Source organism: Hippichthys cyanospilos, chromosome 11, assembly GCF_059441005.1.
Source record: "Hippichthys cyanospilos isolate Australia breed blue-spotted pipefish chromosome 11, RoL_Hcya_1.0, whole genome shotgun sequence".
Lineage (NCBI taxonomy): Eukaryota > Metazoa > Chordata > Actinopteri > Syngnathiformes > Syngnathidae > Hippichthys > Hippichthys cyanospilos.
The window spans coordinates 430,793-444,731 of record NC_142379.1 but is presented as its reverse complement, the minus strand read 5'-3'; the positions used below and the strand labels follow the sequence as shown (position 1 = coordinate 444,731).

General features: G+C 57.5%; 3 protein-coding genes across 5 annotated transcripts; 1 reads left to right on the top strand and 2 right to left on the bottom strand.

The window, feature by feature from the left end:
- Positions 1 to 626: 626 nt before the first annotated feature.
- On the bottom strand, positions 627 to 4,564 carry proca1 (protein interacting with cyclin A1). Its single transcript, XM_088427160.1, is given in 5 exon segments — positions 627 to 1,782; positions 1,785 to 2,211; positions 2,274 to 2,408; positions 2,493 to 2,625; positions 2,971 to 4,564. Coding segments are annotated over 5 exon segments (1,863 nt in total). The 5' UTR covers positions 3,233 to 4,564; the 3' UTR covers positions 627 to 876.
- On the top strand, positions 2,972 to 8,060 carry LOC148415355 (uncharacterized). 2 transcript variants are annotated; one of them, XM_088427159.1, is made up of 6 exons: positions 2,972 to 4,426; positions 5,334 to 5,611; positions 5,708 to 5,801; positions 6,949 to 7,098; positions 7,166 to 7,261; positions 7,660 to 8,060. In XM_088427159.1, exons 2-6 carry the CDS (start codon positions 5,483 to 5,485, stop codon positions 7,800 to 7,802), a joined length of 612 nt encoding a protein of 203 aa, XP_088283285.1. In that variant the 5' UTR covers positions 2,972 to 4,426; positions 5,334 to 5,482; the 3' UTR covers positions 7,803 to 8,060. The 2 variants fall into 2 exon arrangements, with proteins under 2 accessions (XP_088283285.1, XP_088283284.1); XM_088427158.1 differs by having other exon boundaries at positions 4,992 to 5,611.
- Positions 7,820 to 13,669, bottom strand: rab34a (RAB34, member RAS oncogene family a). Of its 2 annotated transcripts, none has more exons than XM_088427156.1 (11): positions 13,424 to 13,669; positions 12,157 to 12,237; positions 11,733 to 11,824; positions 11,590 to 11,655; positions 10,903 to 11,004; positions 10,720 to 10,784; positions 10,278 to 10,329; positions 10,114 to 10,195; positions 9,931 to 10,021; positions 9,242 to 9,391; positions 7,820 to 9,167 (listed from the first exon to the last, which is right to left on the bottom strand). In XM_088427156.1, exons 2-11 carry the CDS (start codon positions 12,229 to 12,231, stop codon positions 9,106 to 9,108), a joined length of 837 nt encoding a protein of 278 aa, XP_088283282.1. In that variant the 5' UTR covers positions 12,232 to 12,237; positions 13,424 to 13,669; the 3' UTR covers positions 7,820 to 9,105. The 2 variants fall into 2 exon arrangements, with proteins under 2 accessions (XP_088283282.1, XP_088283283.1); XM_088427157.1 differs by having other exon boundaries at positions 9,242 to 9,349.
- Positions 13,670 to 13,939: the final 270 nt, after the last annotated feature.

The following is a 13,939-nucleotide window of genomic DNA, read 5'->3' as shown; positions in this document are numbered from 1 at the left end:
CGTGATCCTTCCAACGTCTGCTTTTCTTGATTAAAAAAAAAACAAACAATTCTCCAACCGGATGTTTTGTTTCTTTTCTTTGCTGAAAACACGGAAATTTGGAAGATCTTTTTCTTGCCTTTGGCTCGGCACTTTTTGCAGCGCGAGGTGTCTTTCCCATAACAAAAAAAAACATTGTACGCGCTGATTGTTTCCCGCCGCGTGAAAAGTCTTAGGCAAGCATGTGAGCGTCAGCCGAGCGCCAAGGAACCTAATCCGTGATCCCCCACGCCCCCCAAATGGCAAGCCCCCAGTCCGGCTGCGAGAAATACTTGAATGGATGGCTTTTCGCCATCATAAAATTTATTCCTACCAAATTTCCATCCACCCCGCCCTCCCTAAAACAATAGTAATAAAAAAAATAAAAACACAAGGATGCTCTTCATTTTTAATTGGACTTTTTTCGTCATCGAAATTACATCCAGTAAAAAAAATACACAAACACCAGCTGCGCTCATTGGTTAGTTTTCTTTTCAACAATATGTGATTACAAATATGATTTGTTGTTCGTTTGTGCCATTTGGCAGCTCAAGAAGATGATAGGCTGAGATTTGAGGCAAGAATCCCCCCCCCCCCCCCCCCCCCCCCCCCCCCTTCGCTCTTCCTTCAAGAGGGCAAAAGTTCTCAAAAGATTTCATGGGCTTTGTTCAAAATCATGATTTCGTTTTTTTCTCGTTTTGCACGCTTTCGCATGCGCTAGCTACACCAGAGGTCCCCAAGGGGGGACCGCGGCCCGGGCGGGACCGCTGGGTGGGTGGATCAACCGGCCACGATTTGCAACCCGTTCAGTTGATCCTTGACCAGTTCATCATCCGTTTTGCTCGGTTTGGGCGGATCTTAGTTTTTCGGCGCCGCCTCCGGCCGCCGCGGACATTGCAGTCGTAGCGAGGAAGGACACAAAGTCGCGAGCGGGCGCCGGGCTCCGAGGCCGAGCGCCAGGGCCGCTTTTCTCCCCTTCTTCCGGGCGAACTGCTCCCGGACCCGCTCCAGCGAGCGCCGCTTGTCGGGCGACGGCGGGAATTCCGGGGCGCGGCGGACCTCGGCGGCTCCGCTCCCGAGCTTCTTGGGCCGGGTTCTGGGCGCCGTGAGACTCGCCGCTTTGATCCTTCTGTCGCCCCGCCCATTTTCTCCGCGACGACTCGGAGCCGCTTCGGCCGCGACTCCCGCCGTTGCGATCCCGCTCCCTAAAACCGGCGGTCGGACTTTGCCCTCCTTTCTTTTGGCGGGGGAAGCCGCGCCGGGGTCAAAGGCGGAAGGCGGGGCGGACGGGAAGATCTCTTTGCCGCCGAGGCGTTCGGGCGACGCGGACGGAGGGGCCTCCCGCCCGAGTCCCCGCTCCCGGAAGGAGAGGGCGGCGGAAGGGGCGCTTGCGACGTCGGGCCGCGGGATCCTCTCGCCGGGGGGTCCGCCTTGAGGTCGCCGCGTGGGATCGAGGACCCGGGGGACCTCCTCCGCCGTCGGGAGAGATGCCGGCGCAAAGTTGATGCCGGACCGGACGCCGGCGTGTGAAATCTCCCCACTGAGGCGTCGGGGTCGGATCGTCGGGACAACGGGGCGGTTTAGGGCGGACTCCGCCGCGGGTTGAGGAAGCTCACCCTCCCCGGGATCTCGCCGGGGTTGTGTCGCAAGCGCGTCGCGGAGGCCGCGGGCGGAGTCGGCCGCAAGTTGAGGAATCTCCTCGGGGGGAAGTCCCGGGTTCTCCGTCCTTCGCCTCGCCCGTTTGCGACGCCCCGCTTTTTTGATGGGAATTCAGCATGGGGGACGGCCGCGTCGCGTCCCATCCGAGGCTCGTCCTCGCTCCGAGGCTCGTCCTCGCTCCGAGGCCCCCGCTCGCCGCCGGACCGAGTAAGGTCCAGAGGCCAAACCGTGCCTCCTTTCATCTTCTTTTTCCGCCCCTTTCCCTTCTTCTTCTTCTCGGCCCCGCCTTTCTTTTTCTGGCGCGGCGCGGCGGCAGACGGGGACGAGGCCGGCGCCCCGGCGCCGGTCGCGTTCACACGGGGCGCTTCCGGCGCGGCGTTCTCCCGGCGGCGCGGCTCCGCGCTCTCGGTCGGAGCTGGGGTCGGAGCGGGGGTGGGCGCGGGGGTGGGCGCGTCGACGACGGGGACGCCGCCGTAGTCGTACGGGACGGCCTCCTCGACCACCGCCAGGGCCCGCTTCTCGTATCGCTTGCACCTGGGCCCAAAAGGGAACGGGAGGGCGCGCGTGGACGGCGGACGGGAGGAGCGGATACTTACGGCCCGTACCAGTGGCGCTCGGCGCAGCGGTCCCGGTAGAGCAGCCGGAAGCAAGGCGCCCCGATCACGTCGAAGAAGGCCTGGCCCACCACGCGAGAGGAGGTGTCGTTGACTCGCCGCAGGCAAGCTTTCAACCTGCGCGGCGACGGCGAACCCTCTAGCGTAGGCGACGAGCGGAAGCGTCCGAGCGGCGCGGGGTTCGGCCCGGCTCGTACTCACGCTCGGTCGCAGTCGCAGTGACAGATGGAGTGCCACTTGAAATTGGTGTAGCCGTATTTAGTGGAGAAGGCGTGGATGACGTGGGGGCAGTGGTCGTGAGTGCGGCAGCAGCTATCCGTCTCCTTAAATGTCCCTGGACGCGTCGGCGGACACTTAGGACGGATTCCTTTCCCCCCCTTCGTTCCCGCGAAAGGCCTCAAATCTCTTGGCTGGCGTTTGCTCACGCGTAAACTCACGCGCACCTATCCGATCACGCGCTCACCCGCACATTGGCCCGTACTCGCTCTCGATGGCACGTACGCGTTTACACATGCGCACCAAATGCACTCGCACAGACGCACAGCGAGGTAAATATGGAAAAGGCTCATTCACTGCCTCCGGGCGTCAAAGACGTCTGTGACGTCTTGTTTTCTTTTAATGGGACGGCACGGCGGCGAAGGATTTAAGGCGGGGCAAGCGTCCCGGGGGCGCGTCCTACCGAGTTGGTGGTAATGGTCGGCCATGTTTCCGGCGCCGCACCAGAGCGTCCCGGGATAAGTGAAGCCCCTCTTGACTCTGGCGTTGGGCTGCGGCGGGCCGGCGGGGCCCCTCCTCTTGGCCTGCTCCGCACGCGGACAGGTCCGGGAGGCGCGCGGGGACGGGGACGGGGACGGGCCCGGACCCGGACCCGGACCCGGACCCGGACCGAGCGCCGGCCCTCCGTCCAGGTGGGACAGAAACAGCAGGAGCAGCCAGCGCATGGCCAGGGGCGAAAGCGGGCTCCCCCGGCCCGCTTTTCAGCCCTCGCCGACGCCCTCCCACTCGGGCGGGCCCATCGCTAATACCTTGAGCGGGCCCGCTAATACGCTCCGCTCCATGCAAACGTGGGCGGGATGAGCGGCGGTAACCTAGCGACCCCCCCCTCCTCCCCCGACTACTAACCGGCGAGGGGCGCACAATGAACAATGGGATCTAGTCAAGCAGATTTGCCCAAAAGCTCAAACCCGGATCGCCGGAGGCGGGCGGACCTATTCGGACGTACCCAAGCCGTCCGAATGCCGCGGGTTCACGCGGCAAAAAAAATACAACGGGACTTTGTGCCGTGCGGCGTTTGAATCCATTTTCGTGAAAAGCGCCATTCTCGTCGAAAAAAAAAAGCTCAATAAATCCGTATTAAAACCAAAGCCAAACGGATACGCTTCCTACGCCTTACGCGGCTTGGCTGAGGGCCAAAAAAACCCGTAAGATTTGTTTTTCGACGTTAACGCCTTCAAGGCCGGGCACGTATTTTCAGGGTTTTTTTTGAAGAGTCCAGACATTCCATCCCAGGTCGGCAGCGGACAACTAATGACATTTGCGAGACATTTTCATCGAGTGGCTTAGCCTGACTCCCATCGAGCAAAAGTCTCGCTAAGCGTGGCGGTGGACAAAAGGCTTGGATCCCAGAGGGAAATGTTGCAGGGAAGCTTTGATTTTTTCTTCCCCTCATTTGGCTCCAAGGACAGCTCTTTTCTTCATTTTCTATGGAAATGAAAGCACGTTTAGTGGATTTTCTTGCTCTTTGGAGGCGGATTTTGAAAACGTTCCATCCATCCGTGCGCTCGTGGACCGGCCCTTTTGTCAAATTCTCCAAGCCTTTGCCGCGTCGCGACTGAAAGGCTCCCGGTGTTTGCGCCGCGTCAATTTGTTGTCTTGCGTGCGGAGAGATTTACTTTGGGAAGGTTCCTTTCGCTGGGCCCGAGAGCGCCGCGGCGATGCGGGGGGGACGGCAAAAATGCCTTTCTTTTGTGGAATGCGAGGCAGGCGGGGCTCCGCAAGGGGGGCTCGACTGACGCGTGCGCACCTCCGCCAGAGCGCAAAAGAAACAAAGGAGCCAGAGCGGGGCCGCGGAGATCCGTAAATCGGTCCGCGTCATTGTCGTCGTGGACTTTGTCGTCACCGCCCTCGCCTTCGCGGTAACCCTAACCCGACGTCGCGGACGTCGTCGCGGCGTCTCCGTCGTCGCCGCCGTCGCGTTTCGTCATCGCCGCCGTCGTCGCCGTCGACTTTGTCGTCATCGTTGAACCCGTCTTCGATCTTCCTCCTGGTCGTCGTTTTAGTCGTCATCGTCATTCGCGTCATCGTTTCGTCGATCGTCGCGTCGTCAACTTTGTCGCTGTGGCCGTAATCGTCATGGGGGGGGGAGTGGCCAAAAGGCGATTTGTGCGTCGCGCCGCCCCTGACGGAATGTTTCGCGTCGCTCGTCGTCAACCTTGCCGTCCCGTCATAAAGCAAATCAAATCAAAGAAATAGCCATGCGCTATGAGGGGAAAACATTGAAAAACTCTTTATGGATTTTACCTAGCGAAACTGCACCTTTCCAAATCCCTTAGCACCGTACGGATATTTCCTGTAGCATTTCATCTGCACACAAATACTTTGAAACCAACAAGTCATAAAAACACGGCGTGCTGCGATAACTTAAGGAAAGAGAGCAGTTAAGCGTGCCTTCTATTCGTCAAGCCTTTTTTGTTTTTTTAGGATAACGTTGCCTTATAAAGCTATATTTATGGCAATACCAAAGTTCGATAACTTTGGGGGGGGACAAAACAAGAGAGCATGAACGAGTGACTTCTTTGAACGTTGCCCTTTACTGCCCTCTAGTGGACAAGCACTGAGACTACGGTGAGATATTAACGCGCGCATGGGTTTTATGTTTATTTCTGTACTGAACAGTCACATTTCACGGAAACTATGAAACCTTACATTTAGCGATTTCGAAAGTCAAAAAACAATGATGTAAGAGTTGAACGTGAAGCGATGTCAAGTTGTTCTTTTCGAATCCCTCCAAGTTTCGGGGCGTGTTTTTCTATTTGTGCAAAGCCCCCTCCCCCCCTGCGAGTTGGCCTCTCACTCCGGCAGCTAATTTAAGAGCGGCGGGCGGGCGGGCGGGCAGGCGCGGGGGCAACTCCCTCCCCTTCGGCCCCCGCCCGGCCGGCCTTCAGCGGAGCGGAGCCCCCCGAGCGAGCGGCATGGACGTGTGGGCGGCGGCGCCGGCGGACAGAGCGACCAAAGGCTGGTACCTGGCGCTGATGGCGCCCAACAGCAAAGGGCCGGCCTTCGCCTGGCTGGACCCGTCCAGGCTCTACTGCAACGCGCAGGTACGGCGGACGCCGCGGCCCCCGAAGGCTCCGCCCGCGGACGCCGCGGCCCCCGAAGGCTCCGCCCGCTGACTCCGCCGCCGCCGCCGCCGGCAGGCCCTGGAGGACTGCGTGCGCGACCTGCTGGAGCCCTTCCGCGGCGACGCCATCGACCTGGTGGCCGGCATCGACGCCATGGGGTTCATTCTCGGTAAAACGTCCCGTCCCTGCCCGCGGAACGTCCACTTTCACGTTCGGCTTCGTACGGCGGCACGAAATTCATTCGATCCGGAAGTCGTTTTGTCTCGCCAATCTTTCATGAGTAGAGGCGCTTTTTAGCGATGGCCGTTTCGTTTGAATATTTGTATCTGACAAGTCCACAGGGCCAATAATAATATAATATAAGCGTGTAAGGTCCCTTAGTTTAGTTTGGCGTCATGCCAAGTGCTTCCCGCGTGATGTCCTTGCTAACCGTGTGCTAAGAACGTCAGACACGATAGCCCAAATGGTATGTTGCAAATGTGTTTTCATGTGTAAATGTACAGTGTTGCCTAAAGCGATAAAAAAGCACTCTTAAATTTGTGTATGGGGGGGGGGGGCATCTTGTTTCTCTTTTGCTTACGGTGTTTTTTCAAAGTAGATACAACAAAAAGCGCAGTGAAAAGTTGCAACGTTGCGCGACTCGAGTCGACTTTCTCAAAAGACCCATTGAAGTTTCCGGGCAGAGAGCCAACGGAAACGCGCAAGCGTCCAGTTTCTCCCCCGAGCGAAAACAAAGGTGTCAAGTGAGGCGAGCCGCGGGCGACGGCGAGCGTAAACGGCCGAGTGGACGACGAGCGTTTTGTTCTTTTCATCGCGGAGCGGAAGGAGGCGTTGGAATACTTTTGCCAAGGCGGCGGGGGCGAGCCGGCGTCCTCCAACGTGACTAAAATTAGCCGCCGACCTCAGCGGCCGCTTTGCCGCCGGGCGCCGAGCGCGCGAGCGCGCTCTAAACTCGCTTACGTCCAGCAGTTGTTTCACACTTTTACGAATCGTTATGTGCGTAAGCGGTCTTTTTTTTGGTTTTCACGATCCTTTGCGCGCGCAAAGGAAAGCGAGGACCGATTGCACGTTGAGACCCGCCCACCCCAGCGTGCTTTTTTAAGGGCAAAAAACGAGAACCGCGTAGGTCAGGGGGGGATGTTTTCATTAGCTCGTCAACGAGCTGGAAAATAATCCCCATCGTCCGAATCGGGCGCGTTTGAGAGAGAAAAGGGGAAAACGCGCAGGACGGACGCCGGCCGCCGAGGCCTGCGATCGCCCGCCCGCCCCCGACGTAGACGACGGCCCGGGCGACCGACGGATGCGTTTGCGGGCAGGGGCGTGCGCGGCCAGAGCGCTGGGCAAAGGCTTCCTGGCGGTGCGCAAAGCCGGCCACCTGTGCGTCAGCAGCCGAGGGCGGACGTACCGCGACTACACGGGCAGGGACAAGGCCATGGAGGTCCGCGACGACGGCGTCCTCCGACCCGGTGAGATCTCCGGCCCTTATCCCCTATGAAACTTCTTGCCACGTACCTCACGCCCGACTCGCGGCAGGCGCGCGCGTGCTCTTGGTGGACCAGTGGATCGAGACCGGAGGAACCATGAGGGCCGCCATCCAGCTGCTGGAGAGCATGGGCGCCGCCGTCGTCGGTCGGTAACGCTTTCGCTTCGTCTTTTGCTTCTTTCAAAAAAAAAATCGCCGTTTTACCGCCCCAAAGCGGTTTGTTTTCGATACCCTCCTAAATTTTTGCCTGTGGCTTTGCCCGCCAAAGCAAATCATGGGATTTGAACAAAGTGAGCTTTTCGGCTTTGTTACCGTAACCTCACCCTCGTCAACAAAGCGCTACGCTTGACAGCCGTACCTCTACTTCCGAAAAACCGCACCGTAAAGCGCAAAGGGGACGCCGGGGGGTCAAGCGGCAGCGGGCCGGGCCGGGCCGCACCCAAAATGAGGTTTCGGAGCCCGCTCGCGGCAGTCCATCCTCCATTTGTTCGGCTCGTGGTTTTTGGCGGGCCGGCCAATGAAAGCGCGCGCGCGTTGGGCGCAGGGGTGGCGGCCGTGGCCGTGGAGAACTCGGAAGGAGGCGAGTGGATTCGCCGACGTTACAAATGCTCGCAGTGCATCCCCCGGGAGCTCCAGAGCCAAATCGACGGGCGACGTTTGGACTTCTTCGAAAGCTTCAGCAAATGAGGAGAGCCCCGACACCGTTCGGAGAAAACACTTTTACTCTTGACTTTTCATCTTTGACGCCCGTTGACGACAAACGTTTGCATCTTTTGACCGGAACGGTCCACTTTGCGAGAATTGTTTTCTGTCTGCAAATTCAGCGTGAACAGCGGCCGGCCTTTTGTATGTCCGCTTTTGTATGCGCGGCCTTGGCGGCCTCTCCCAAAAATCGACCTTTTGCCTTTCCAAATAAATGATGATTTACGCCACCGACGACTCACATTTTGGCTGCGCCGCTCTCATTATTGCTCAATTTCGCAATTTCACATCTTTCTCTCAGTACAAAAAAAAAAAAAAGATTTCCCAGCATACCTGAATGCATCACAACACTCACATTTTCTAAGCCGTAATTAGGGTATTCAGAATTTTGAAAACGTTTGCATGACGGGAGTCTAGGTTAAGGCAATCAAGTCACTCAAAGGCTCGCAAATGTCAGAAGTTGTACGCTAGCGCCCCCTGGTGGCTTTGGGGTGCCAACACAAAAATCTCTTGCACCCCATTGGCGAGTTGCCATTTGAAGGACGGATGCAAATATCGGGGGGAATGCGTGACAAAACGCGGGCTTTTCAACATGACATTATTTCCAATTTGGAATGGCAGTAAACGAGCCGGAAACGGGCCGAATTTCAGACCTTACGGGGCGAACGTCTCGACCTGTCGTTTGCAAGCGTTTCGAGGCGACGGCATATCCAAAGCGGACGGTTTGGACAAGCCGCGCTTCGTTTTAGCCTCCGAGTGTCTTTCCTTTGATACGGAGGCAACGAAAACTCGGCACGTACTCGGCCATCGCGCCCGTCAGAGAAACATTTCATTGAGGCCGCCGTCGCCTCGTCGAGCGCCGCTGTGCTTTTCGCCGCGTGGTCCGGACTAGAAAAAAGTCCCGTTTTGTGGACGACATCCCGCGGACTAACGAGGTCGCCGCCCACGACGCGTTTTCGGGCAGAAGCCAAGGGCGCTCGTCAAGAACGGCTAGCCGAGCCGGCCGCCGGCCGCCGGCCGCCGCGCCGGAGAGCAAACTCGCTTGCTGTGTTGTGCTGCGTTCAGGTAGCGTAGTACATTTGGACTCTGTACCCGTTTGGAGAAGAGAAATAGCGGCAATACCATGAAGTACAGGCAAAGGCGGCATCCGGTAGCTTCAATCACACGCGGACGGACCGAAAACACTGCAGATTTGGTGTTGGCATAGGGACTCGCTCGCACCTCGGCGGAGCGTGAGGAAAAAGCCGGCCGGGACGGGGAAAAGGCGGCGACGGCCGTAGCTTCGGCGTCACTGACAGCAGGCCGGCTGCTTCTTCTTCTTGGACAGGCCGCCGCCGCCGCTCTGGATTTCTAGCGGCGAGGAACACGCTTCAGTCTCCGGCCCGGGACCCCGCCCGCCCGCGGGCCGCCCGCGCGCCACTCACTGACGATGCTGCCGATCTGCCTGCTCCCGCTCTTCTCCAGCTCGGCCAGGACGTTGGTTTCGAAGGCCAGCGACGCCACCCGGAAGAAGAACTCCTTCACGTTCTCCCCTTTGGCGCGGGTGGACCGGCGCACGCAAAAGGAAAAGGGGTCTTTGAGGGTCAACAGAAAAAAACTCATAACCCATAACCCTAGACGTATATCATTCTTCTCCATATTCAGTTTTCAGTCGCATCCGTTCAAATGATGAGAATTCAGCTAACTTGGGCCTTCGCCGTCGACAGCGCGGCGCGTGCGCTTCACTCTGGTATTTTATAAGAGTCCGGACATTCAGTAAGTATTGATTTAATACTGAAGTATGGAAATGAATGTCCTTAATGTATTTAAGTATCAAATTAATACTTAGGTATCTGGGATTCAATGTCCAGACTTAAAAAAAAAAAAGCAAAACTACGTCCCCGAACTGTTGGCGCTCCTTTTTTACCTACGATTTTACTGGCCTTCGGGGGGCACTCACCACCGGTAAACGCAACCAGGCGTACTGTTGCGTCGGTGCAGTATTCTTAACGGCGGGAGTGTGCCGTGTTGAGAGTGCATGTTTCTAAAGGCGCTGCGTGCGTGCGTGCGTGCCTGCGTGCGTGCCTGCGTGCGTGCAGATTGTTTCCTTTTTGAGTTAGCGTGCAGCACCTACCCGTGAGCGAGGAGAGGGCCCAATACTCGGCGCGCATGGCCCGCGCCACCTGGAGGGCGTCTCCTTCCATCTGCGCGTACTGCGCCGGCGACTGGCACGCAAACGAGCGCACGACGGTGACGGCGACGGCGCGGGAGGGCGGCGCTCCGCTCCCCGGCGGGCGGGCGGGCGGGCGGGACTTACGCTCTTGTCTTTCTTGGTGCCCACCAGGAAGAGTTGAACCGCCGTGGGGTCGTTTTCTCTCAGGGCATCTTCCAGCCATTGCCTGAAAGGGCCCGCCCCCCCGCCCCCCAAGAAGCCGCTCCTGAGCCCGCCGGAAGCCAGCCGGCGCTTTTGTCCCGCGTTACCTGCTGTGCTCCAAAGACGCCACGTCGGTCACGTCGAACACGATGATCACCACTGGGGAAAAAAAAGAAAACGCCGCACCCGTTAGAGCCACAGGTGTGGAACTCCAGTCCCGGAGGGCCGGCATCCTACATGTTTTCAAATCTTTTCCCTCAAAAACACCTGATTCAAATGATTGGGATCATTTTAAAGCTCTTGCAGAGCCTGCTAACGAGCTGATCGTTTGAATCGGGTGCGCTGGGGAAAGAAAACCGGAAAACATGCAGGATGCCGGCCCTCCGGGACTGGAGTTCCACACCTATGCGTTAGACGCTCGGCTTTTCCCCGCGGCCCCGGCTCGACCGAGACCCGCCGTCGTTTGAGGTTGCCAAAACATCAAAACGCCTCCCGTCGGGCCGGTAACGGAGGTAAAGCTGAGCGATGTGCGCGAGCGGGACCACTCACCCTGCGCCGCCCTGTAGTACGTGGACGCGATGCACTTGAACCTCTCCTGCCCCGCCGTGTCCCAGCTGAACGGAGAGCAAAGGAAGCGGGTCGGCGCGGCGGGTCGGCGCGGCGGGTCGGCGCGGCCCCGCCCGCCCCGGCCCCGCCCGCCCCGGCCCCGCCCGGCCCGGCGTTAAAACTCACAGCTGCAGGCTGAAAGGGACGCCCAGCACCTCGAAGCGCTCCATCTCAAAGTCCACGCCGATGGTGGCCTTGTAGTTCTTGTCAAAAACGTCCTTGCAAAACCTGCGCGCGCACCAACAAGCGTTTTTTCGACCGAGGGCGTGTCACAAACTCGGGGATAAACAGCCGCACCGACCTACGGGAACGCAAATCAAAAACGCGGCTTTGCCGGAAGCGCCGATGAATTTGCTCTCAATTTGAAATCTTTGCGCAACCCAATTCAAAAGAAGCGCGACCGCGGGCGACTCGCGCCTCCGCCTGGGAACCTTTGGTCTGAAGCGGCGCTTCTCAAAGCGGGACGGATCCGCGGCCCGACTGCGGGGGGGCGGGGGGGGGGGGGGGGGGGGGGGGGGGGGGGCGTGAAATCCTTTGGCTTCTCCGCGCTTTTTTTTCTATTTGACATTCAACTGCGAACGTATTCCCGACCCTTCAATAAAGCAACGCATATTTTGAAAAAGGCGTCGAGTAGAGCCACGCCAACATCAAAGAGCTTGACGATTCGTTGACTCCGCGTTTGGCGGCGAGCCGTTCGGGGGAGGAGGCGCGCGATCGGTCATTTCGCCACGGCCGACGCCCGGCGCCAAATTGAATACGTTGCCCGATTCGCTTGCCGGGAGTTTTTGCGCGTGCGCGCGCAAGCGCGCTTGCCTGTTAATCAGGCAGGTTTTGCCCACGGCCAAGTCGCCCACCACAATGACCTTGGCGATTTTAAACCTGCGGAAAAGAAGAGGGAAAGCATCAAGTTGCCAAGGCCCGCTTTTGGCAACATCCGGGTTTGGCCCTTAACGCACCCCACCGTGCCGGTGCGCTTCTCCTGGCACGCCGCCTTCACTTTGGGGTGGAAGTCGCCCTCCGCGTGGAGCGCGGCGTCTTGGCAGAAACACTGCAGGCAGACGCAGGCGTTAAGAGTGCCTCCTTCTTTTCCGTTCCTTTCATGGCAGGCGTCAAAGTCCGGTCCCGGGGGGCCGACGCCCCGCGCGCGTTCCGACCTTCCCTCTCAAACGCGGCCGAGTCAAACGACGGGGCTCCTTTCCCGGCCGCCGAGCCAATCGTTGCCACCGGGTGCGTTTGGGAGCGAAAAGCGGAAAAGTCGCGGGACGGCGGCCCTCCGGGACCGGCGTCGGACACCTCGGCCTTAAACCTCATTCGTTTGTTTGGGCTTTTGCGCCAGAGGACGTAAGGGTAAGAGAGGTATGGATGACGCGGCGGGTTTACGGGCGGGAGCTGCGGGATGATGCGATCCTTGCGGACGGGCGGTAAGACGCTCATGGCCGGACCTCGCGTCGACATCGGGGCCTGTTGGTCAGAGGCGGCCGATTGGAGAGAGACGCTTCAATTTCCCCAGCCCCATCCGTTACCCGCCAAACGAAATCGATTGCCGTTTGGCGCGTGAAATGAAAAAACGAATCCGCGGCAAAACCGACCCGGAGCAGCCCTCGCCGCGGAGACCCCCCGGGCTGATATAGAACCGCGCATCTGCGGGTCAAAACTCGGATTACGCGGCTGACGGATCAATCTTGCTGGGATGGTGTCGAATGAAAAAGAAAAGAAAATGTTTTAAGTTTATAGGAGGCACCCGTACTTTTACCTTCATTTTTGGCAGAAAAAAAAGTGCGTCTTATCTGAGGAATCGCGGTACATGTCGTGCGGGGTTCAACCAAAGCGGGAGTCCATCGGTTTGTTTTGAAAAGCTTTGCCCGGAGCGCTCACGCAGATGCTGAAACTCCAGTTAATCTCCGTGCATTTAAGAGCGATCCTCAAACAATCATAACGTTCAAGAAATTCACAGATGATTAGGAACATGCGCCTATGAGTTGCCTGGTTAGAAGACGGCAACAAAGGTGCTATTGCGGCCACCTTTATTAGCGTTCCTTTTTTTTTTAGTATCTTTTGCTTGTTTGCTTTTTCACTCAAGGCATCTTGTGGCGTTGAGCCCGTTGCCATGGCGACGCTAACAAAGCTGCAACGCTTCCGAGCGCCCTTAAAAGCAAACTCCGCTAGCCTATGCCAAAAGTCTCCGTTTATCAGCAAAGTACGCGACTCGAAGCACCTTTGTTGTCCGACTGCCGTTGAAGTGTAGGAAAAGGCGGTTTTACAAACGTTCGACGACGCGTGTGCTCCTTCGTTTCAAAGAATGTCGTGGGAAAAGGTGACTCGCGCACGCTGGAGACTTGAAAGGAAAAAGGCAGCAAAAGCGCGTTCGTTGGGTATTCGTGACTCAAATCGCGGACGGAGCAGACAACTTTAATCGCTTTATCATCTTACTTTTAATCCTATTGCGCGTAAAATGTGCAAAAAAGACAAGCATTTACCAAGAGTTGCTCGGGTCGAAATAGACTTTGAAAGAGCTCCAATGTGTCGACTTTTATCACGCGGTAGAGCGTAAAAGCACACTTTCGTGACAGAGAACTCGTAGTTTAAGTACTTAAATGGACCACAACACCGAAAACTGGCAAAAAAAAAGAAGAGAAAAAGACCATACCCCGGCGAGACGAGGTGGAGCTGGTCGCTCTCCTTCTGATCGTTTTCCTCGCTTTCAGTCGCAAATGTGAGGCCAAAACGGCCAGTTTCAGGGCGAGTGCTAGATGGATTTTGAGGCACGACGGTAGCGGAAAAAAAAAAGGACCAGCAAAGAAAAAAGGGGAGAAGAAGAAGCAAGCTTGGGGCCGCAGAGCCCAGACGGTCCCATACCGTTGCTCCTCAGCGTAGCGCGACCCCTGCTGGACGAAACAACAAACACACCGGATGTGGCCAAAAAACGAGGACGTACAACCGGACGTGATGTAAACGAAAATGATTGACGCGTAATTTAAATCTTTGTAACGCCTTTTGAAATTGACAATCATTATATTTATTCCTTTTGAATGAAAAACGGTCTCAATCTTACACACTATCCCGTAAGAGTAAAAACGGCCCACTACAATGCGGCCAATGATAAAAATGAGTTTGACGCCTCTGTTCTAGAAGTATGTCAACGTCGAGGTTTTTCGATATTTTT